Source organism: Copidosoma floridanum, unplaced genomic scaffold (genome assembly GCF_036245765.1).
Source record: "Copidosoma floridanum isolate Cflo_tuat_1 unplaced genomic scaffold, Cflo_Japanese_pri ptg000029l, whole genome shotgun sequence".
NCBI classification, from domain to species: Eukaryota; Metazoa; Arthropoda; class Insecta; order Hymenoptera; family Encyrtidae; genus Copidosoma; species Copidosoma floridanum.
In genome coordinates this window covers 3,575,659-3,600,890 of record NW_028321906.1, presented here as the reverse complement: position 1 = coordinate 3,600,890, position 25,232 = coordinate 3,575,659, and the positions used below count along the sequence as shown (strand labels likewise).

Sequence of the window (25,232 nt, the reverse complement as noted above, 5' to 3'; positions counted from 1 at the left end):
GGGGTTTAAAAATGTACCCTATAAAATTTTTTGATTATTATGAAAAAAAAAAAAAAAAAAAAAAAAAATCTAATGTTATCAAAACGCTGCAGTGTATGTTGCCGAGCGTATGTCATGAAAATCCCAAGCACAGCTCATTTGTGAAACTATCGTCGTCACGAGTACGGGAAAACTTGAATTTCGCGTACAAAATGTAACGACTACTTGCAGTAGTTGTACAGGGGTAATGGTAGTAGAAGTGCACCGGTGGAGTGTGCGAACAAGGGGAGTCAGTTACCAGCTGGGGGAGAGAGCTCGGAAATCGCAGAATGGGATTCAGGAAAATGCAGCGCTCCAGCTATATGCGAGTTGAAATAGTTGAGAGCGCCCGCATTCCATGACCTTATACATATACTTACACTTTGCAGAATCTAGCTTGCACGACTACACTACAACTGGTACTGACTGCACTATTTTTTTACTGGTCCGAGGTCCCATTATTTTATATGTTTTTTCCTTCTTTGATCGACGTAGATGCACATACATTTATGCACGAATCGGAAACCAAAATCGAGACCTCAGAAGAATTTTTGTGTTTTTATGATGTATAGGCTACAGAAATGTTAAAAAATGTAAGGCTTTTTTAAGTAACACATCAGTTGCTGAGTAGAGTTAGTCCGAGGTAATGAACAAATGGTTGGGGAAATAAATTTTGGTAGGGTATACTAATACTCATGTCGGTCTTGTCACAAGGTAAAGCTACGTGCAGCTAGAAAAAATTACTTTATAGCGATAATCCTGCAGTGGACGTAGGAGGTGCCATATTCAAGGGTAGTTACGTAACATCGCGTGGAAAGAACAGGATAATTAGAATATACTTAATGGCCAACTCAACAAAAAGGAGTACTTAACGCAGACTTAAAAAATATTTGATTTCAATGTCAAGTTATCCCTTTTCACCCGAACGCCCAGTAGTAATCCCATTACTTATAGTTAGCAAAACTGAGTTATCTTATTCTCTAGCCCAGATCCAAGTAATTTTACCCTGAAGAATGGAGTCAAGTTATCTTATTACACTGAGAAGAAAGAAAAAAAATTAAGTAGAAATTCCAGCAAAAATTACTATTCTGCACCGGAAATTGGATGCAAGCTGGCAAAAAAGGACAAATTTATTATTTTCAACTGTTAAAATTATGGTTCGAATAGTAAAAATCACTATATTGGAACAGTAAACCTTAATAAGACAGGTTATTAAATTTTACTTTCCAATATAGTAGTTTTTATACTGTTCTAACTATAATTTTTACTTTTCGATCCATTTATTTTTAACTGCTGAAACAGTAATTTTTACGGTTAAAAATAATAACTTTTTCCCTTTTTGGCAGCTTGCATTCGATTGAATGGTAATTTTTGCTAAAACTTCTCTCAAATTATTATTTATTTTTTTCTCTCGGTGTATGTTGGACAGAGATGTAATATCCTTGTCTTCCTCCCAGGCGATGTTACAGACCACACATTGTAATGTTCGCCCTAATCGCCATTTAAATAGCCATGCATCTCTCGACCTGGCTCCACAACTATTGAGTCTTAAATCGTTCCCTTTCCGACACTCTCTCATTGCAAAAAGACCATATACGATTCCCCTCAGCAATGGCACAGAAAATTTCAACATGGCGGAAAAGTGGGCCCCCCACCACTCTCACACCAGAATGAGAGAAGTGGGGGGCCTACTTTTTTCCGAAGCTAACTTCAGAGCCCGTATACAACATAGAGATATTAGATTCGTTCACCTTACAATCCAGGGACGGTCGGGGACAGTGTGGGCGAGTCGGAGACGAAAGTGAACAAGTGCTCTTCTCCGATCGTCCCCGATCGTCCCTGACCGTACGCGATGCGCAGTTGTACACGTTAGGTTAGGTTAATGCTGTATGTAAACAATAGTTGGTAAATAAAGAAGTGCAAATACAAACAAGTTTGTTTACTTTTTGCATTAACCTAACCTAACGTGTACAACTGCGCATCGCGTACGGTCAGGGACGATCGCGGACGATCGGAGAAGAGCACTTGTTCACTTTCGTCTCCGACTCGCTCACACTGTCCCCGACCGTCCCTGGATTGTAAGGTGAACGAATCTATTATAGATAGAGTAGGCAAGCCTGGAAGTGCAAGCGTTGACACGTTAAAAAGAGATGCAACATCGAGCCACTTTTCTATCTCTCTCTGTGGTCACTACTAATTGCCTATGGCCACATATATGTAAAACATCTGTAGCCAATCAGCAGCAAGCACAGAGAGAGATAGAAAGGTAGCTCAATGTTGCATCTCTTTTTATCGTGTTAACGCTGCCACTTACAGAAGAATCGGTGGCTTGCCTACTCTATCTATAATATCTCTATGGTATACAACTATAGTTGCTGCCGACAGTACCGTAGCGTCGTCTGCTACGACAACGGTTCTCAAATTGCGCATTGCATGAGTGCATGTCGCCGCGTCTTTCGGGTATAACTCGGCCGTCGACACACGGTGTTTGTATATTTTGTCAGCTGATCGTTGCATTAGTGCCCAGTCCTGTCCTGTGCCGGTGCTGATAACGAAGAAGTCTGGACCTTTTTTCTACATCGCGATCAAGCTGACAAGTCTGGCCTTTATCACTATGTCAAACGATGAGGTGAGCAAAAATACTGCTGTGAGTGCTAGCAGTTTGAAGCAGATCTGACAAGTAAACTGCATATTTCAGTTATAAGCCCAACAGCGTTTAGTGTATTGCAGTGCTTGTTTTTTTATTATCTTTTTGTATAGTTTTTTGTCTCTCTTAACTTTGTATTTAAATCAAGCAGGACTTTAACGTGGGATTCCTGACAAATGAGTAATTCCCACAAGTTTCCGGTCACAAAGTTGTGATTTACTTTTCCTGCAATCAAATCAACCAAAACAAAAAAAAAACTTATCAAGAAGCAAGAGGTTAAAATTTAGTTTTATCAAGCACAATTTTGGAGGATAATAAGAAAAATCAAGGGCTGATGAAGTTTGACAAGAAAATGTACCTGAATCTCTGAAATCATCGAATGGCTGTGAATCTCCAGTTGCTCCAGAGGCTGTAGTAAAGGGTTTTTTTAATATTCATTGTTCACAATGGAGGGACAGGCAACAGTCACTCAACGCTCTCATGAAAACTTGGTGCAATGTGATGCTGATAGTACAGTTAATAATAAAAATGAAGTTCAAACTTGCTCAAAGTTAACAAGTGCGCAGCTCATCATATTCCAAACATACAATACAAATGTGTTTGATGGTCTACAATTATTCAAATGAAGTGAATTACGAAGGTTAAGGAATTGCATGAAGCTGTAAATGTGACCTGGGTACCTCCAGTCCAGCAGCTCACCAACTTTCCAATTTTGGATTTCAGTTTTAGTACTCTAATGCCAGTTTGTATTCTCTCAATCTGGAGCAGCCTGGTTATGATATATAACTAAAGACCAGTGTGCCAAGTGATCAATGGTTTGTATTTTTTTTTATGTATACCTATAATATTCATGGTCTTGAGAAATTTAACACAATGATTGTAATGAAGGTTAAGGAGTTGCATGAAGCTGTAAATGTGACCTGGTCACCTCTAGTCCAGCAGCCCACCAACTTTCCAATTTTGCTTGGATGCAGGAACAGCTGCTCAGCAGTTGGATGTCAGTTTTAGTCCTGTAATGTCAGTTTGGATTTGTATTCTCTCAATCAATACCAGTGTGCCAAGTTATCAAAGGTTTTTCCCTTTTTGTTATTTATATATACTTAAAATATTCATAGTGTTGATAAATTTAATACAATAATTATAATTACCATCAGATTGTCATACGATTATTGTGGGAGCTGGTGGAACGAATCCAGATGGCATTATTGTGAGTTGCTGTAATTATGGAAAAATGAAGATTTACTCTGCTGACAAGATGTTTGAGAACGACAGCAACTATTTGATTAGCGGTTCCGACAAACACGAAGGTCCTGTGAGAGCTCTGGACTTTCATCCATTTCAGTCTCACTTTCTAGCTACTGGTGCGAAAGATAGTGAAATTTACAGTTTGCATCTCAATTGAACAAATGTGCCTGTGTCTCCTGGTTCCAAAAAAATTTACCAGCTATGGATGTACAAGATAAATTATGGAATAAAGAAGGTACTTTTACTTGGCAACTTTTTTTTTACGCATTCATAATATTGACAGTAAAGCATTTTATTTTTTATAGTGCAAAACATTCTTGCTTCAATATTTTCACAGCGTTTTGTCATTTAGGATCTGAAAATGAATGATATGGTAAGACTCACTGGTGCCAATTTAAGAGCCTCTATAATCATTATCATCATAAATTTTAACATAACTATTTTTTATCATTATTGTATATGTAGTCACACAGCTTCAGAAGAGGATCAAACTTAAAATATTGCACAGTGGAATTCGAGATTTGCAATCTCTCCGTGAAAAACATTCCAATGCCGTCGAAGGGAAGAGATGCCCATCGCCTGGAATCCTTGTGATTCCAATTTTCTCTGTTATAGAAAACACAATACTATTCTCTTTTGGAATATTTTGCCATACCAGTACGTGGTAGTTACATTTTTCTTGTAAATCTTCGTCCCTATGGATGCTTAAACGTACCTGAACCTTGTAGCAAACATGTCGAAGACTCTGAAGATACTAAACGTCAAAGAAGCTGTTCAACGTTTTTAAATGAATAAAAATTTCGTGTACTTGGAGAAATTGTGCCCTTGTACATTATAAGATTGTAAGCATTAATAATTGGTACGGACAACATTGAACTTTGCATTTTTAATGTCTCATACTGTACGAATACTTTCTAGTTATGAACCAACTAGTTTCATCGCATAGGTCCTTGTACATTATAAGTTAGTAAATATAAATAGTAGGTACATACAACATTTCACTTTGTATTTTTAGTGTTTTATGCCATACGAATAGCCTTCCAATTGCAAATCAACTATTTTCATCGAATAGACCAATGATAGTTCTTTTAAAGATAGTCCCTGTAGATGTATATTTTATTCGAATAGCAATAGCTTTACTTTTATCTCTACAATTACTTATTAAACCTGGAAGTTTTAAATAATTAATGCGTGCAGCACAAACAACTTAATGAAATCCTTGTAATGTCTTCGAAGCCAAAAAAAGTATTTGTCGATAATTGAGTTTTTATTCATAGTGCTAATAATACGTGCTATTTCGAGATTGGCTTGAGATAGACTGAATAAAGTTAATCGGAAAATTTGATGACATTTTCAATGATAATTAAATTAGTTTTTGGGTAGCAAGTGCTGGTTATGCAAAGCCCGATTTCTTATAATTTTTTTAAAATAAATAAGTCAATTCTTGGGTGAGCAAGCACCAGTGATAAGTAGCCTGGCTAATTATTTTTTCAATAATAAATAAATTAATTGTTGGGTGAGCAAGCGCAGACGATAGGTAGCACAACTACTCATAATTTTTTTATAACAATAAAGTATACTTAATGCTTGGGCGTGCAAGCAATGGCGATACATAGCCCAAATGTTGTTTAGTTTTCTGTAATAAATAAATGAAATGTAAGGTGAGTAAGCACTGACGATGACTTATAATAATTTAAAACATTATTATACTTCAATTGGCACATAAGAATAGCTAAACGTTGGTCATAATAAACAGTAGAAAGAAAATTACGCTCATTTAAAACTTATTTTCACCTTAGTCTTTAAAGGTTCCTCTAAGAGTGCCGTTACTCACATAGTTTTTCATTAGTTTCTTTATATGGTGTATGTTATTTATTTACACGTGTAATTAGATTTATGTTCATTTTTCAAATAAATAAACGGTTAAGTATAATTTTTCTTACAGATAATAGTAAATCTAATACTTATTTCAAACTAGAAACAGTATCATAATTATCTGCGATTCCGGTCTATATTTTTTTTTTTTACAAAAAAATGGCTCCCGTAAGAGGCTATGGTATTCTTACATATTTTGGTGATCAAAAACGGGACGGTAAACAATTTTGAAAAAGTTCATGTGGGCTTAGATTCGTTAATAGTATATCATATTACAATTTCGTGCAATTCTGCGATTTCCTTTTTTCACTACCCAACCTCCTTAACACATACAATTACGAGCTGAATAAAAACAAAAACATTTTTGTGTTTTACAGTGATTATGCGATAAAGAGTGGTCCGATTGTCAACTAGAATATCCTTACAAAACATTGTATAATGATATGATGCTGTACAAGAACGTAGGTATTCATTCGTTACATTACATATACATGTATATGTATATGTTAACACATGTTTAAAGAGTACTTAAAAATTAATGTACTTAAGCTCGTTATTAATTTTAGGATTGGAGTGCATGTCCTGAAATTGTCAGCGTATTAACAAATGATACAATGTTATATTCAACTGTTAAAAACTAATAATTATTTGTTTAAGATAATTAAATTGTTGTACAACGTACGGATATCGTAGTCATCGATTTGTTAACTTCAACTATTTATTAATCATTTGCTTTTCATTAAAATCAATTTTTCACTTTTTTACTTCAATATGTAATTCAGTTGTGTGTTATGTAAACTCTGTCATGTAAAAAAATTACGACTAAATAAATAAACTTTATCTATGTTAAAAAGAATTATTTTATCAACACTGCTTGTGTAAGCAAATACTATTATTAGAACTTGACAATGAAAATACCGTGATTCTCCTTTTAGTCATTTTTAAAAGAAATAATAAATCCAGTGGTTAACGTAAAAAAACAACAATGAAAGACAAAAAAGTGAGTACAGATGCAGGTGTACTAAAATTTGTTTGTTTTCTAAAAAATCTTTTTAAATGTATTTTTAGTTATAATATCTGTAGTAGCTTATCGCATAAGTATAGTTTGTATTTTGTTATACAATCAAAAAGAGTCTGGAAATGTATACCTGTAAATGCGTTTTTTCATTAATATCGTTGAAAATAATTTAAAAAACTATCTTAAGAGTAACTCAGAAAACGAGTTTTGAAATTGACGTTACTGCTGTTGAATAAGAATTTGATCAGAAAAAAATAAAAGTGAAATATATTACTTACTGTACTTACAAAGTTACAAATTATTTACCACAAATGTTGTTTTACTCTATTACGTAATAACTTCTTTATCAAACAATTTCCACTTAACAATAAATAATTAAAGTAGGATAGTTTTTAACGTTGAATTAATGCTGATTGTAATCCACAGATCAACATTGATCAACTTGGCGTTTCATCATTGATTTTAATGTTAACATCAACGTTGATTCAACATTGATACTGTAGGTGGGGTAGAAATTAGTTCAACTATTGTTTGGAATTTTATCTTATTTTCAGATATGTCTTGTTTAGTAAATCTCAAGCCAATCTCAATTTATACCCATGTTATATTTGTTTGATTTTCCTTTTCTTCGGTTTATTTTCGTTTATCAAAAGATCAATGAACCATTAAAAATTGTACAACCAAGTGAATATTTCTATGGATGTATCAATTTTTTTGTTTTATATCACTCAAACAGCTATTGTTGACACTATTACTTATACGTCACTGTAAATTGTATGATCTGGTACAATCATCAGCAGTAGAATATGAATCCTGGTTAAGACCAAAAAATTCATCCAAAAAAAAAAAAAAATTGATTGACAGCTGGTTAGTTGAAGGATTAAACAAATGAAAAAGATAACGTAAAAAAGGACAGTAAGTGATAAAGGAGTGAGTACAGACGCAAGTGTAATAAGTTTTTCCTTTTTTATTTAACAAACAGAAAAAGGCTTCTCTTTTAAAAATATCTTTATTTTTTTAACTTGAAATGTTGTTGGTAAAAAAAAAAAAAATTACAATAGCGGATCATTTTGATTCTGTTAATTGCTACTGGAATGAAAAATACTTTTTTTGGCTTCGAAGACATTACAAGGATTTCATTAAGTTGTTTGTGCTGCACGCATTAATTATTTAAAACTTCCAGGTTTAATAAGTAATTGTAGAGATAAAAGTAAAGCTATTGCTATTCGAATAAAATATACATCTACAGGGACTATCTTTAAAAGAACTATCATTGGTCTATTCGATGAAAATAGTTGATTTGCAATTGGAAGGCTATTCGTATGGCATAAAACACTAAAAATACAAAGTGAAATGTTGTATGTACCTACTATTTATATTTACTAACTTATAATGTACAAGGACCTATGCGATGAAACTAGTTGGTTCATAACTAGAAAGTATTCGTACAGTATGAGACATTAAAAATGCAAAGTTCAATGTTGTCCGTACCAATTATTAATGCTTACAATCTTATAATGTACAAGGGCACAATTTCTCCAAGTACACGAAATTTTTATTCATTTAAAAACGTTGAACAGCTTCTTTGACGTTTAGTATCTTCAGAGTCTTCGACATGTTTGCTACAAGGTTCAGGTACGTTTAAGCATCCATAGGGACGAAGATTTACAAGAAAAATGTAACTACCACGTACTGGTATGGCAAAATATTCCAAAAGAGAATAGTATTGTGTTTTCTATAACAGAGAAAATTGGAATCACAAGGATTCCAGGCGATGGGCATCTCTTCCCTTCGACGGCATTGGAATGTTTTTCACGGAGAGATTGCAAATCTCGAATTCCACTGTGCAATATTTTAAGTTTGATCCTCTTCTGAAGCTGTGTGACTACATATACAATAATGATAAAAAATAGTTATGTTAAAATTTATGATGATAATGATTATAGAGGCTCTTAAATTGGCACCAGTGAGTCTTACCATATCATTCATTTTCAGATCCTAAATGACAAAACGCTGTGAAAATATTGAAGCAAGAATGTTTTGCACTATAAAAAATAAAATGCTTTACTGTCAATATTATGAATGCGTAAAAAAAAAGTTGCCAAGTAAAAGTACCTTCTTTATTCCATAATTTATCTTGTACATCCATAGCTGGTAAATTTTTTTGGAACCAGGAGACACAGGCACATTTGTTCAATTGAGATGCAAACTGTAAATTTCACTATCTTTCGCACCAGTAGCTAGAAAGTGAGACTGAAATGGATGAAAGTCCAGAGCTCTCACAGGACCTTCGTGTTTGTCGGAACCGCTAATCAAATAGTTGCTGTCGTTCTCAAACATCTTGTCAGCAGAGTAAATCTTCATTTTTCCATAATTACAGCAACTCACAATAATGCCATCTGGATTCGTTCCACCAGCTCCCACAATAATCGTATGACAATCTGATGGTAATTATAATTATTGTATTAAATTTATCAACACTATGAATATTTTAAGTATATATAAATAACAAAAAGGGAAAAACCTTTGATAACTTGGCACACTGGTATTGATTGAGAGAATACAAATCCAAACTGACATTACAGGACTAAAACTGACATCCAACTGCTGAGCAGCTGTTCCTGCATCCAAGCAAAATTGGAAAGTTGGTGGGCTGCTGGACTAGAGGTGACCAGGTCACATTTACAGCTTCATGCAACTCCTTAACCTTCATTACAATCATTGTGTTAAATTTCTCAAGACCATGAATATTATAGGTATACATAAAAAAAAATACAAACCATTGATCACTTGGCACACTGGTCTTTAGTTATATATCATAACCAGGCTGCTCCAGATTGAGAGAATACAAACTGGCATTAGAGTACTAAAACTGAAATCCAAAATTGGAAAGTTGGTGAGCTGCTGGACTGGAGGTACCCAGGTCACATTTACAGCTTCATGCAATTCCTTAACCTTCGTAATTCACTTCATTTGAATAATTGTAGACCATCAAACACATTTGTATTGTATGTTTGGAATATGATGAGCTGCGCACTTGTTAACTTTGAGCAAGTTTGAACTTCATTTTTATTATTAACTGTACTATCAGCATCACATTGCACCAAGTTTTCATGAGAGCGTTGAGTGACTGTTGCCTGTCCCTCCATTGTGAACAATGAATATTAAAAAAACCCTTTACTACAGCCTCTGGAGCAACTGGAGATTCACAGCCATTCGATGATTTCAGAGATTCAGGTACATTTTCTTGTCAAACTTCATCAGCCCTTGATTTTTCTTATTATCCTCCAAAATTGTGCTTGATAAAACTAAATTTTAACCTCTTGCTTCTTGATAAGTTTTTTTTTTGTTTTGGTTGATTTGATTGCAGGAAAAGTAAATCACAACTTTGTGACCGGAAACTTGTGGGAATTACTCATTTGTCAGGAATCCCACGTTAAAGTCCTGCTTGATTTAAATACAAAGTTAAGAGAGACAAAAAACTATACAAAAAGATAATAAAAAAACAAGCACTGCAATACACTAAACGCTGTTGGGCTTATAACTGAAATATGCAGTTTACTTGTCAGATCTGCTTCAAACTGCTAGCACTCACAGCAGTATTTTTGCTCACCTCATCGTTTGACATAGTGATAAAGGCCAGACTTGTCAGCTTGATCGCGATGTAGAAAAAAGGTCCAGACTTCTTCGTTATCAGCACCGGCACAGGACAGGACTGGGCACTAATGCAACGATCAGCTGACAAAATATACAAACACCGTGTGTCGACGGCCGAGTTATACCCGAAAGACGCGGCGACATGCACTCATGCAATGCGCAATTTGAGAACCGTTGTCGTAGCAGACGACGCTACGGTACTGTCGGCAGCAACTATAGTTGTATACCATAGAGATATTATAGATAGAGTAGGCAAGCCACCGATTCTTCTGTAAGTGGCAGCGTTAACACGATAAAAAGAGATGCAACATTGAGCTACCTTTCTATCTCTCTCTGTGCTTGCTGCTGATTGGCTACAGATGTTTTACATATATGTGGCCATAGGCAATTAGTAGTGACCACAGAGAGAGATAGAAAAGTGGCTCGATGTTGCATCTCTTTTTAACGTGTCAACGCTTGCACTTCCAGGCTTGCCTACTCTATCTATAATAGATTCGTTCACCTTACAATCCAGGGACGGTCGGGGACAGTGTGAGCGAGTCGGAGACGAAAGTGAACAAGTGCTCTTCTCCGATCGTCCGCGATCGTCCCTGACCGTACGCGATGCGCAGTTGTACACGTTAGGTTAGGTTAATGCAAAAAGTAAACAAACTTGTTTGTATTTGCACTTCTTTATTTACCAACTATTGTTTACATACAGCATTAACCTAACCTAACGTGTACAACTGCGCATCGCGTACGGTCAGGGACGATCGGGGACGATCGGAGAAGAGCACTTGTTCACTTTCGTCTCCGACTCGCCCACACTGTCCCCGACCGTCCCTGGATTGTAAGGTGAACGAATCTAATATCTCTATGTTGTATACGGGCTCTGAAGTTAGCTTCGGAAAAAAGTAGGCCCCCCACTTCTCTCATTCTGGTTTGAGAGTGGTGGGGGGCCCACTTTTCCGCCATGTTGAAATTTTCTGTGCCATCGCTAATTCCCCTCCCAATCGGACAGCTCAGCGCGCACCTCAACTAACTTGTAAACACATTCGTTACATCAAAACGCAAAAATATTACGTTCACGCCTACACGCAGGTAAAAAAAAGACATCACTGCACATGTAATACTCACGCCCATCCGATAGGGAACCCCCAGGAGTTCCTCGAAAATCTCACAATTCCGGGGCAACGGAGATAAATCCTCCTCTCCGCTAGCGCGTATATATTATATATCATATCGAGGTTATAAATAACTAAAAAAACAGCCGCGGCGACGCGGTATGGTGATCGATCGAGGAAGAAAAAAAAAGAACTCGACGAAAATGATGATAATAATAATGGTGTAGTAATGATAATAGCAACGGGTAGCGGGGGCACAGCGTCGCGAAAGCTCATAACCCACCGGTTCTCCCACGTGGTTGTCCTTTTCTCCCGGGACACTTCCTTCTTTCTCGTCTGCGCGATTTTACTCGCTAGACTTTCCTTTTTTTTCTTTTCTTTTTCTTTTTTCATAAGTACACCAACACCCAAATCCAGCGCGTTTTTATCGCCCAGCGACAGCTAGCGCACGTCTCTCGTTTACAACACTCGGCCACCAACTGTCCGCGTACACGGCCAATATGCCCAAAGCCGACCGGCGACGAGAGCTACATTGCCGAGATGCCGCGCGTGGAACCAGAACGCGAGAGTCTCTCTTTGGAGGCCGTTCGTCCGCGGCGAAAAAGGAAACGAGTCGGTGGAGGATCGGTTGGCCAAGTACTTATTCTATTCTTGGATTTTCGCGGCACCAATCGCTCGCTCGGATCCTTAAGGGATTTGAAAGTAATACATCTACCTCTATGTATGCACCAGAGTGTATTTATTGCAAGACCCCAGTCCCCCTTTTTTTTAAAGAGTCATAAATGACCTGTGGTGCAGGTGTTGGAGCGTGTGGTGGCCAAATAGTGGTACATGAAGTCGACCGGTGGGCTGTGTGTTCGGTCGAGTTTTCGAGCAGTAGCCATGAGTCACGGAAAAGGGAGATAGTATGGTTGTGACGGTGCCCAGTTTAACGGTGCACGACGTTATGCGCGCGCTGAAGGAAAGATATAGTAGTCGCGAGAGAGTTTGCGGCTGATGGACGGAAAATCAACAACGGCCGGGAGATCGGCTTTCAAAACTACTGCTTGCCCGGACGACAGATTTCACTCCGGTATACTCTCGTGTAAGCTGTTGCGGTTGGGTGTTTTTCCTCGTTTGCTTCCAGCTTTGCTTTTTCGCTTTGCGTGGCTGTGCGAAGGAACGCGTCGCACTTGAATGGATGATCCCCGCGTAACGAGTCGGTTCACAGCGTGTCTACGTACCTCCGACCCTCCGTAAGGTATTGGATCATCCAATACTCGACCAGTCCCGTATTTATGAGAAATTTTACATGAATATTAACACAAAAAAAGCGAATGAAAAAAAACTCCCTTTACCAATTAAATAGGTGAGATTTAAAAATATTCAACTTCAATACAAATTTTAGGACCGAGTGTTGGTTCCATCTAGTTTTAGGTGATCAACTGTTGGGGGTAAGAGGCACTGAACTTTTGCAGCGGTTTGCTGTTTTCAAACAAAAATTGAATTGGTATCCAAATACTCTTTTTTTTCACTAACACCAAATAATCATTTAATAAAGACGTTTCTTTTCTCGTCCAGTAAAGATTTTACGCTTTCCAAGCAAAACATGTCACAAGACACATTTTGCCTACTTTGGTATTAATATTACAGTCAGTGCAGTCCATATCGGTATTTCTATTAAACATAGGTGATTTAAACGCGAATAATAATCACGTTCTCTTTTTGTAAGTAGTCAATTAAGAGATACTTTTGTAAAACCTTTAAGATAATTAAATTTTAGAAGGAAATTCCTTTTTTTATTTGTATTATTATATAAAGTTTAGTAGTTTGTTTATGCTGTCCAACAATCCCAGTGTTAAATGTTCATACTTATTTTGTTTCCTTGGTCAAAACAACCTCAAAATCGCATGCAGAGTGATCGAGTGTTGGATCCTCTACCTTATACTAATTGATTGAATATCGGAGCAAGCAGAGCGAGCTAAGACCCCTTCCTGACTGATGAATAACAGGAAAGTGATTTTTGTGGTCTGTACTAGGTTGGAGGGGAATCAGTTTACAATAAACTGCTTACCAACTTGCGCTATGAGCACCGTGTGTTGATAAAAAAAAATGTTAATTAATTGGTTGGTAAATCATTTGTAATCAGTTGCAAATATTTGACCAGCAACAAGTTGTTAACAATTAGAATCCCTTAGTGCTTGAAAGGAGGATTTGGAGTCTCGATTTGATTCTGTAGGCGTTTCAATGACTTTGAAAGTTCGCGTTTTTGAGATGACCCATAAGTACAGGTGTTTGCGCCGAGGTTTGCGCTTGTACATTGTACATTACGCATCAGCTTACTTTCATATAGAGGTGAAATTCACGTGGTATTCACGTTTGACGTTGGCATTGTTTAGAATGCACTACAACATGCCTCAAAATTTGGCTTACTGAATCATCAAACAATAATTAATTCGTAGGTAGGTTTTTTTTCAATATCTTTGCGTATTTTTGCATATCAAAATGAGGTTTCGTCCCACAAGAGCCTATATGTCAACCGCATGATTTGTATGATTCCTTAAAAAGTGGCCTATAAAAAGTATTGAAAAAATTCAAAGAAATTCTACGTGTTCCAGACTCTATGAAGAAAACTGAATATCATTGCGATCCCTGCATTTTATTGTAACTCACGCGCGTGCGGTAAAACGTGTAGGACTTACGGTGCATGAGGTTGCGCCAGCTGCCGTAGATCGCGCGGATGCAGCGATCGAGGGGCGCGGCGACGAGGCCCATGGGTCCCTGCTGCTGGCCCCGCTTCTTGCCGGACAGATTTCCCTCGGATCTGCTGCGGAACAGGTCGGCTCGGCTACCGTTGGACCGGGCGCTGCTGTTGCTGCTGCTCGAACGTAGGAAGGTCGAGAGGCGCGAGGGGCTCGAGGACGCGCTCGCCGAGTAGTAAGCGCTGCTGCGCTCGCTCGAGCCCATCCCTGATGACGACGATCCCGGGCAGGTGGCTCGGCTGCCTCTGCTTTGAAGTTTTTTTTTTTTTCGTTTTCAAAGGGCTTCTTTTCTTCTTTATTTCAATATGTGGTTTTGGGTTGTGAAAGTTTTTGTGAGATGGGCCAAGTTTTCTCCCCAAATACCGATACTTTTCGTACCGCGGTTATTGTTCTCGTGGCAAACAACATAGACGGAGAAACTCAAGTTGAATGCAACTTATACATTACCACAAAGGAGTATCTCTATGGATAATAAGTACATGTCTTTTAACTCGAGATTATACAGTTACTTTTTAGGGAAAAACTATACAAGTAGGATTTATATTAACTATATTATACAATCAAATGTACGATAAAATTTGATGAAAATGTCAGTGAAACATTTGGTATCGCGTGTACTACGACTCAGTTTAACATTTTTTAAAACTCTTTTTCTCACGAATGAAATTTGAGCTCAAATGTGATTATTCGCAATCACTCCAATAACCGAACCGTTCAATAGTCCCGTAATGACGGAAAAAACAAAGGATCCCACAAACACCATTTCTCCAAAGGTCGAACAAAAAAAAAGCCACAAATCTAACCGGGCCTGCTCGTCGATGACTTTGATGCCGACCAGATCGAAGCCGTCCACATCGTCGACGTCATCCTCGTCGCGTGGCGTGCTTATCCTCTGACTGGGCGGTATCCAAGCCTCCAGGCTGGGGTCGCGGAAGCTCTTGTAGGTCGGTCCGATGGTGAGCTTCCGCGAGGCTCTCTGCAGGAACCGCTTGCCTGGTGGCAGTGGAGGCGGACCGGTGCACGTGATCGCCATTCCTCTCCTCTCTAATTTTCCCAGCACAACCAGCGGAGGATGAGCTCTTGGTCAGTGTTTTGCCCGATCTGCGATTTTGGAGGGTCAACACTTTATGGAATCGCTTTTTTTACTTCCAATTGAGCGTTAATATATTAATGGAGCAACATGTCGTCAAAGCAACGACTACCCTTTGGCTAATGCAACCGGCCGAGCCGCGTCGTGTTTGTCAATTTTCGCGAAAATTAAATCAAATCCTGTCCGATTAGTTTGGTAAATCAGAGTTACTCAACTCGCCCAATGCTCAAGTTCAATTGATCGTGTTGAATTACCCCCGACTTGGTGCACGTTTTTTTTTTTTTTTTTTTCTTCTTTTCGAGTTACGTTGAGAAATATGGAGGGATAAAAAATGCGGCCGATAAAGCTTACTATCTGTTTACGTATCCCGTTAATTAGGGACACGCGCGCCAAGGCGATTACACGGTTTTCGCATCACGAGGGCAGGGAGATTTTCGAGTGAAATAATTTGTCCTCGTAATTATGCGCGCAAAATCCGCGACTGTAATCCGACGTGCAGCCTGTACGGTTCTGTTATGTTTTTTGGGAAGGGGGGGGGGGGTCGAAACAAAAAAACGCACACAGCGACGAAACAAAAAAAAAAAATCGTTTTCTCCACTGGAGCATAAATATTCATACCATACCCGTGGAGACGAAATTTTAACAAGACGCGTCGGGGTCCTCCTAATTACCGTGAATTAATAACGCGAGGACATTAATTTATACGGGAGAAGAAAGTCCGGCGAGTTTTTCGGCAGCACGTTGCATCCCACGTCTCCGTATTCGGACACGTCCCTTCATGCGTGCGGGTGTTCGATGATCTCTCTCCAGTAAAGTTACGCAAGTATTTAAATACCGTTGTTGTTTGTTGCCGATTTATTACCGATTAAGTCGCTCTTGCGTAGGCGCGATCGGTTGTTACTTTTTGCCGATCGGGCAGCGAGTGCACGTGGCCTATATATTATGCTTTTCCTCTGCCGATTCGAAAGTAAGCAGCTTGTGGATCGTTCATCCACGGGTAAAAATAACGATAAGCGCCATTCTCCGTGTAAAAGCAGAGTGCCGGGGCTTACTCGTTTCTTCGGCAGTTCGGGTATCCTGGGAGCACCTCCTCCTCTTTGAAAATCTCTCCGGGCGATCGACGTGCCGATGCTATCCCCGCTCGACTTTTCCAAAGTGCACGGACAGGCAGATCGGGGCTAAGGGAGTCCTCGGGCTGGATTGGCCCCCTGCGCGCCGAGCCCCAACATATCCCCGATGCCGGACGACGATTGTCCCCGGGGACGATTTTATCGACCCCGCGTGGCCCACTTCCTTTCCCGCTCCTAGGAGAGCCTCTGCTGTTTTTTGATTTTTTTCCTCCCTCTTTCTCTCTCTCCTTCCGAAATGCCTTGGACCCTCGAGCAATTCTATCGCCTCGGCGCGATCTGAAGTCCTCTTTTTTTTTTTATCCTCTCGATCGGGAATTTCCTGAAAATTTAGAGAGATTTTTGATTTCTCGGTACTCCTCGAGGATTTATGACGCGTAGGGTGAGCTGTAATTGTTATCGTGTATCTTGGAAAATCGGTTTATCATCTCGTAGCCACGCAAAGTTTTTCTGTATCGATCGTAGCTCCTCGGCTTTAATTTTTCATCGATATACGTGTAAAATTGAAAATCTCTACTCCGGAAATGAAATCACGGCAACAAAAAAAGGGGAATAAAGACAAATCGGCGCGTCAAGCGACTCTTCACACTTGCACGAGTCAAACAAATCGCAGCGGACACCAGGAGGGATAATCGACCCGACAATTTGCGCAGAGCCACAAAAAAAAGAAAAAGTACCTACATCAGGCAAGACCAAACAAACGCACACGGCGACAATGGGCGAACAAAGAGCTTCTCCTGACCACGAGTCACACGCCCCGAAAATAAAGGGAGAGAACAAACAACAGCCACGTCCCTTCCTCCTCCTCCTCCTCCTCCAATAAAAGGCACTCATTGTAATCGAAGCGCTTCCACGTACGCGCACCTTACACGCGTAAGAGAATAAAATCGCCCGACGACTACCCGAGCTCCCCCTCGTTGTTCGTGCGGCTGTCAAACCTGTAATATCGAGCGGTAGTATAGTTCGATCCAAGAGTGATGTTGGTGGTAAACTATATGAAAAAGAGGAAAAAAAGCGCTGGCCTACGCATCCGATGATAAAACTGTATGCCCAATCGGATACACGTACTGCAGCTGCCGAGCTCGTCGATTTACACATCGGAGGGACGGTGTTCTTATCGCATCAGGTAAGTATTATCAACGCGTGTTTACGGAAAAAAAAACGCGGTCGCCCTTTTTTTTGTTTCCACACGCGTGTGCAGCTTACCTAACGGTGCTGTTTTATCGTTCTTGAAATTATGTATCGACTCTGTTTTTTCGAGCAAAAACCAACCCTAATTTTAGTTCAACTTGTTACACCCGTGAAACTATTTCGGTAAACCCACGCGCTGCTGTTTTAACGACGCTGATGATAATCAAGCGGGTTCCGTATGAGGTATATTTTTGTTATCATTCTAGCATGACCCTGAGAAAGTTCGTCTAAAAATAACAAAGATCATTAGAACCGATTGATTAATGTGGTAGAAAATTTGAGTTAAAATTGTAACGCTAGTTACAGCACAGTTTTTAGGAAAATTCTCGAAGCTCTTTCCGGAGGAAATTTCATTTTATCCCACATGTTTGGTACATCCATATTGTGGTACAGTGTATACACAGTCGATTATTTTTTCCTTCGTTCGGTCGATTACTCATAAGTATTATAGTTATGAAAAATATCTTGGGCATGAATTGTGTTTTTAAATTGTTATGTATAAAAAATAAACGTTTAATTAGGAACGAACTTCCTTAAAAATACTGTACATGGTTTCACAACCAAAAAGCAATGTTTGAATCGAAATTTTGATACAACGACCGCATAATATATCAGTTCTTGTCCACATAAAACTGCAATCAAAGAATTTTATCTCCAACGATATTCAGCGAATCCCCACTCCGAATCTTCGGTGACGAAATGTATAGTTACACGCACACGCGCGTACTCTCGTAATCGCTCCATCAGCGTCGTTATCCGCCAGTCCCTTTTTACTTTTTCTCTGCTCGACAAAACGAGAAAGTATCAGCTACGGGCACTACGCGTATTACGCCGTCCAATTGAAACCACAGCACGTAACACGCGGTTATTACGCGTTTTCAGGCCTCACCACCCCCTCCCATCCCCACCCACCATTCGCCTTATCGTCGAGATTTTTAATCAAACGCGGATCTTCGTCGCGCTCTATCCATCCTCAAAACCAACTCTACATCGGCGATTGAATTGTTCCAACCCCCCTCCCCCACCCCCCGATGGGCATTACCCGAGAAATACACGTTCTCGTCCCTATGACTGTCTTTCTATTATCATCAAACCTGTAGAGCCAACTTGTGTCAGAGGCACTATTGTACACGCATCTGAAACGCGATATCAACCCCCCCTCCTCCCCAACTCCCCTCGCCACTACCATACAACGCGAGTAATCTTATCATCGGCATTACGTTTTCATGGTTTATTCGTTCGGGTATAAGTACGGCCATCAGATAAGGCTTCCCCTTTCTCTCGATGTGTTGTATATTCATGTTAAAAACACACTCACTGATGCACGGGACTGCGTTCACTCGCGTTGCATCCTCTACGCCGTGGATTAATTGCAGCGAAAAAAAAAAATAAATAAAAGAAATTGTCATCCGATCGCTAAGCGATGTACCTTTCAAACCTATAAATCGGATGGACACAAGTGTGCGATCGACAAATTGTGCGCATTTTTATGGTAGTCCCGCAAATAAGAGAAATAGTTCGATGGAGCACGAGTCCCAAAAACCACTGACTCCCCTGCCCCACTTACACAGAGGGAAACTTGCCAAGGAGCAAGTAAAAGCTGCTGCAGCCAGACAATCGCGGTCAATTAAACACCGATCCGAGTTGCGTAACGCCGCCGCGATCGCTCAAGTTGCAGCCAACTACACGCGCGTAAACCGGGGGAAGGGAGGGTGAAGGAGCGGGGAGGGGCCCCGGGTATCCCCGAAAGGGCCGGTGTGGAAAAAAAAAAAAAAAAAAAAAGAACGAGCCGAGCGAGTAGAAGGAGAGCTACTAACCGCGTTTGATGCGCCGACTATATACGAGGAGCCCGATGCGACGACGAGCGACGGTCGAAAGGATACTGCACGGGTGTCACCACCACACGGCTTAGCAAAACTCGTCCTCCCCCCCGGCAAGGCTGCCCTCTCTCTCTAGCTTGAATGGAGAAAGAGACTCGCGCGTGCAACGTGTGGGTATACACGTGAAAAAAAAAAGAAAAGAAAAGAAAAGAAAAAGGAAAAATGTGGAAAAGGAAGGAAGGAGAGACACGCACGTATACACGCGCGCGCTCTGTATAGGGCCCCTCGGGTACAGAAATGGCAACGGGAGAGCAGTGGGTCCCGAGGTGGGGGCGAGGCCGAAAGTGGGTGGACGAGTTTCCCCCGCGACGCAGCCTACCTCGCCTGTGTGTGTCACTGTATTTTACATACGTATAAGCATATATTACGTGGGCCCCCTCGTGTGTACAATGAGCGTTCGCGTGGTCCCCCCGAGAGCGTGGGCCGGGCCTCTTGTTGCGCGCGGCGGCGGCAAATAGCGTTTCGCTTCCTTTACCTGGGATATATGGAATGTCTCTCGCGTGCGACAAGAGTCGCGAAGATTCGGGGTGCCGTGTACCGCAAAGCGCTGTGTCGTGTCTCTAAAAACTACTCTACCAATCGTCGGATCGACAGAAGAAACCAAAGTTACTCCAAGATTGATTGCGCATGAATGACGAAATCAGCTTATTGGCACGCACTCTGGCTCGTGTAGATCGAGTTAATTGGCGTTACGTGACAAAGTGGCACGTTCGCAGTGTATATGTAATCGATAATCTACACACTCCGGCAGCGATAGAGGAAAGGAGGAGGCGCGTGTATTTTATCCTACTGGAAGTAAATCTGAAAACCATCGCGATTCCTGATTTGTTAAGTACATATATATACCCTTGCACGTGTGGGCAGCGCCAAAGGTTGTATGTACGATTCTTTTGATTCGATCATACAGATGATTAGCCGCGAGTCGTGACTTTGAGCCTCTATTTTTTTTTTTCCATGCTCTTATTCAATTTCCATCTCGAGCGAAAAACTGCAATTACGCGTCGGCGCTCTTTCGATCGGTCCAGCATTGTGTTTGCGTTGGATATTTCTATTCCTAATGAGATATCGACAAAGCGGCTAGAGATCGCGCGTGGCGGTTTCTCGTCGTAATTACAAAGGAGTTTTTTTTTTTTTTTTTTTTCATCTACAGACGTTTATATGCAAACGTACTTCATTAAGATCTAATCGACCACGAGTGTACTGCGCATTCCGATGACGGGTGTGTTTGGGGCTTTTGCTCTTCTGCGAGTGGAGATTTTACCGGAGCCGAGCACCATCGGAGGCGAGAGAGAAAGTCGGACGCTTTTTGGTAGGTGTACAGGTTGCGGGGGCGCACGGTAAGAGCGGACGAATAAAACTCACTCGAGCGGGAGACTCTTTTTTTTTTCCTCCGACGGCCGGAAGCTTTGGTTCCTCGCGTTAGTCTCTGTTTTACGCTTCGCTGCAGAGTAGCCGTACCGTCGCGCGAAAGCGTTTTTTTCTTTCTTTCTTTTTTTTTTTTTACTTTTCATACATCAGAGATCAAAATGTTGCTGGTTTATCTCATCTGTTCGTTTCACCTTTTTTTTTTTTTTTGAAGATGCACCTGATACAGACGTTTGATTGAACTCTCTCGTCAGCCAGTGTGCGCCGATTTCGTTCGTTTGTTTTGCTCTCGGATACATGTGGAAAAGATTCAGAGGCTGATGATAACAAGAGGTGGATTTACTTTTGGATAAATAATATTTACTCACTAGTAGCAAGTGAGCGAGTATTTCACGCAGCTGTAACGCGTGTGAATTTATGAGGTGCGCGTGGTTATGAAATGTAAATTTCAAGAAACGTACAAAAATCTGATGAAAGGGGGAAAACGTCGATATACATTTTTCTCGGCACAAAAACCAGGCACGTAAAATTTTCCACGCTCGGTCCATAAAAAAAGAAGAAGAAAAATCCCCGTAGAAAAGAGCAGCAGCTGCGATTATGACAAAGTCTGCAGTCGAGAACCATTCGATTATCCCATAGCTGAGGGGGAGGAGAAGGAATAACCTCCGCAAACCTGAAAGTAGTCGTCGCTGGATTTGAGTAAAAAAAAAAAAAAAAATACGGGTGAGAGAGTCGGGGCAAACGACTTGGTTGCTCGATGAGAGCGAATATAAGGGCTCTACGGTAATGCTCGCTGAATTTCAATGGCCCCAGCGCCATTGCGATGTAAGTATATAAGTGCAACAGCAGCTGAAGAAAAGCAGCATTTCGAAAAAAATTCAGAGATGGGGTATACACACCTATTCATCCGAGTATTCATCTGCAAGTTGTTAAAGCTCGTGCTATGCATGCAATACGTGAGCACTTTGGGGTTGTTTTGGTAGTTCTTGTGATGCTGGTTTCTTGCAATAACACTTGAATTTATTTTTGGAATATCAAAAGAGGCAGGTACGTGACCACAGAAAAACTTATCTCTCGGGATTTACGTTTATTTCTTTGGGTATAGGTTGACCGAGATGCTGATGATTGCGGGTGTGTTATGTTAAATTTTCAGAAATACCTCTTGCACAAAGTACATACCTGATGAAGTTTCTGGTGCTAACGATGAGATGACCGAACGTGATATTTATCCATCACTGAGAAATACAGTTTTCTTTTCCATCACGCGTTTAGTCGAGTATACGCAATCCACGCAAGATTGGAGCATCTATAAAAAATATCCTTGTAACATGCCTATGTCCTTCTTAAAACTACGTTTTGGTAATATATCTATTTTAAATTGCTACCCAGTTTATGATTATCTCATACTGATGGGTTGTCTATGTATACTCTGGCATGCAAAGTGAGATGCAAAGACTGTTAGAGTAACAATTTTGAAGGCTTGTTTCCAGAGGCTAGAACAAAGTCAAGTTCTCTTTCACCCCACGCATCGGTAACTCATGATTCGAGCTCAACTATAAATTGATTGTGTTGTATACCTGACCAGATCTGTTGACACTGATGCTTTTTTAATTCTACTTACATCTTTTACAACAAAGCAATGTTTTTTAAATTAAAGTTCACTGTACCCCTTACGTATCTATGTTTTATTTCTCTCACCACCGAATTGCAATTCTTTATTCTTTGCAGTTATTTAAGGACTTGGTAAGCACTGGATTACTTTTCTTAGATCTCACAAAGAACATCTCCCTTATGGAGCAGTGCTTAAGCGTTTCAGACTTTTGCCCTGGCTTATGGTACATCTACATTTAAAAAATAGTAAAAATTAGTCAGAATAATCGATATTCATGCTGATGGTAAAAATTAAAAAATTGTGCGATGGACGTATCATAAGCTTTGACACCTGCAAACACTGATCTAGATCTAGAGATCTCAAGTTTCAGTAGATCCAGCGACTGACTAAACAGATCTCCAAGATTTAGCGACGTTTCGCGTCTCTAGATATCTTCTAGTAAAGAGTGAGAAGAGGTTCTTCTTACGTTTCATAGTTGCGTAATTAAAAAGCATACAGATTGTAGGATTATATAGACTTAAAAATACACGTCACAACAGGTTTTAATCGGGTTTTAAATCACGCTAAATTTCAAGATTATAGAATATGGTAACTTTGTGGTGACTTGCAAACTCTTTCTTTAAAAGATTTTTAATAAATTAAATAAATTACGTTTAATAAAATGTGACGATGGAGTGCTTGAATGGTACGATATTTATAATGTGTATAATTTTTAAATATTATGAGCATCACAAACGTTGTTGCTTGGACAGCATAGCAAAAATGCCAGCGTCAAAAAAAGCTCGAAAACAGCAATGAACCTCGTACCGACACTATAAGTTGTAAAGTACTAGTTCACGAAAAGAAAAAACGTAAATTTGCATCACGGAATTTGTTTTTTGTGAAGCAGTACAACTTAAAACTCGGTATTGGTGCTGGACGAACCCAATAACCAGAGGTAAAGTGTCCCCGCGACAAAGAGCCATCATCATAAGGGAGTGCATCGTAACGACCACCCAAAAAAACCACGCGCGCGCGCACGTAAGAAACAAACACAGGCACGTCCGCGAGAAAACCGGACGGATGTATGGTGGAAAAAGATCGACGGCGCGCCTCGTTACGAAATAATAATATCGTCGATTTCACAAACGAGGGGAGACGACGGAAAAGGCAGGAGTTGTAGGCGGACGCACACGGCATCGCGCTCGGGTATATTACTACTATCACCATCATCATTATACAGGGGGTGAGTGAGGGGGGCGTCAGTTTCTCTTTCTCGGCGAATCGGTAGATCCAGGGACCAAGGACGCGCTGGCTCGGATGCGACGAGGGGGGAAATTATTGTGCAACGCATGTAGGTACCCCCACACGCGCCCGGAAAGTCTGGTATCAATATATACATAGTACGGGTCTAGGATCGGTTGGATGCGAATGACTCATGCGCCATGAGAGTCGCGATGTATTTAATGACGGAGTGGATATACGTGACGATACATAACGCGTGTTCATTCATCGGCAGAAGGATGGTGGTATTCAATGAGGCTACAGGATATTCATGCGGAAACAAAGTGTTAATTTCAGTTATTGTTATTGGTGTTGGTCCTATTAGCCGCTCGGAGGAGAGATGAGGGAAGGTGTTTTTTTTTTTTTTTTTTTTCATTACCACATCATTTGGCGAGAAGAGAGACGGCGCGCGACACTTGGGCCGTTGATGGATATACGGCGAGGTGTGCGGTTCATGCATTAGTCATGAGCCGAGCTTTCGATGGAGAGTAAAGTAACATCCAATACAAAATCTAAATATACACGCGTAAACACGATGTGCGGCACGAATGATGAAACAATTTTTCATTCCTAACTCCGTGTGAAGCATAGGTGAAGGTACACCGGATGGACTTGAAAAATATATCGATCCCATGCATGATATGGGCGCGATTAGCGTATAATTTCACGCTCGTTTTGAGTTTCTCTCGCGTAGCTACACTTTTTTCATTTTTTCATTCTAATCTCTAAACGAATGACATGTTGTAGGCAGAGGCGTAACCAAACGCGAGCAAGTTTGTGCATAAAATTTCATATGTATACCTGTTATTAGACGTAGGTGTACCCACGTGTTGTTAGGCTGGGTCTAATCAATCTCTTGGGTCTGGAATTGAAATTTCGTTGGTGCAGTGCACCGGCGAGGTTGGGGACACCTATTTTAAGAACAAAGGCACGAGATGGGAAATAATTTCAGGGTATAGCCTTCGAGGCCCAAAGTGTAGGCTTTCAAGACTCTGACCGACCGATGTCGCTTGTCTTGAAACTGTTTCCATTTTTTTTTTTTTCTTTTTGTAAGAACGCGATAAACAGAGGAAACGGTGGATCCTCGCACTATCCGATGGAAAAACGATATCAGAAGAGCTATTTTCGCGATTCGATCGGCTCTGGAAAAATACCCATTTCCGTTCTTCATGTACACAAACACAGGATGTGGCCACTTTGAGCAGCGGTTATTAGTAACCAGCGATATTTCTGACCCCGCGGTCTTTGCTGAGTCGGCGACTCTTGGGCTTCGTTAGGCTATACTCGGACACTTGTTTATCAAACAACAGGTAAATTGATTCCTGTGCATATTTTTGTAGACTCTTGTAAAAGTACTACGATCAGATTGAAAGGTTTGAGAGTCAGTGGCTACATACGCA

The 25,232-nt window shown here is 40.2% G+C and overlaps 1 protein-coding gene and 2 long non-coding RNA genes across 7 annotated transcripts in view; 1 reads left to right on the top strand and 2 right to left on the bottom strand.

The window, feature by feature from the left end:
- ckn (CRK like proto-oncogene, adaptor protein) overlaps window positions 1-25,232 on the bottom strand; it is a 205,130-nt gene that overhangs the window by 30,703 nt on the left and 149,195 nt on the right. Inside the window, exons 1-2 of one of the 3 annotated variants that reach the window (XM_089595928.1) lie at window positions 15,202-15,337; window positions 14,245-14,511 (exon numbers count right to left, since the gene is read on the bottom strand). The exons of the other annotated variants lie outside the window; for them this stretch is intronic. Coding sequence (XP_089452054.1) covers window positions 14,245-14,511; window positions 15,202-15,337 — 403 coding nt within the window. Of the gene's footprint in view, window positions 1-14,244; window positions 14,512-15,201; window positions 15,338-25,232 lie in introns of those variants that run through there. 3 annotated transcript variants of the gene reach the window in all.
- LOC149373687 (uncharacterized) lies at window positions 2,473-4,101 on the top strand. 2 transcript variants are annotated; one of them, XR_016293321.1, is made up of 3 exons: window positions 2,473-2,647; window positions 2,814-3,736; window positions 3,820-4,101. It is a non-coding gene; the product is annotated as an uncharacterized LOC149373687 (long non-coding RNA). The 2 variants fall into 2 exon arrangements; XR_016293320.1 differs by having other exon boundaries at window positions 2,473-3,480; window positions 3,554-3,736.
- On the bottom strand, window positions 8,963-10,591 carry LOC149373686 (uncharacterized). Of its 2 annotated transcripts, none has more exons than XR_016293318.1 (3): window positions 9,584-10,591; window positions 9,328-9,510; window positions 8,963-9,244 (listed from the first exon to the last, which is right to left on the bottom strand). It is a non-coding gene; the product is annotated as an uncharacterized LOC149373686 (long non-coding RNA). The 2 variants fall into 2 exon arrangements; XR_016293319.1 differs by having other exon boundaries at window positions 9,328-10,250; window positions 10,417-10,591.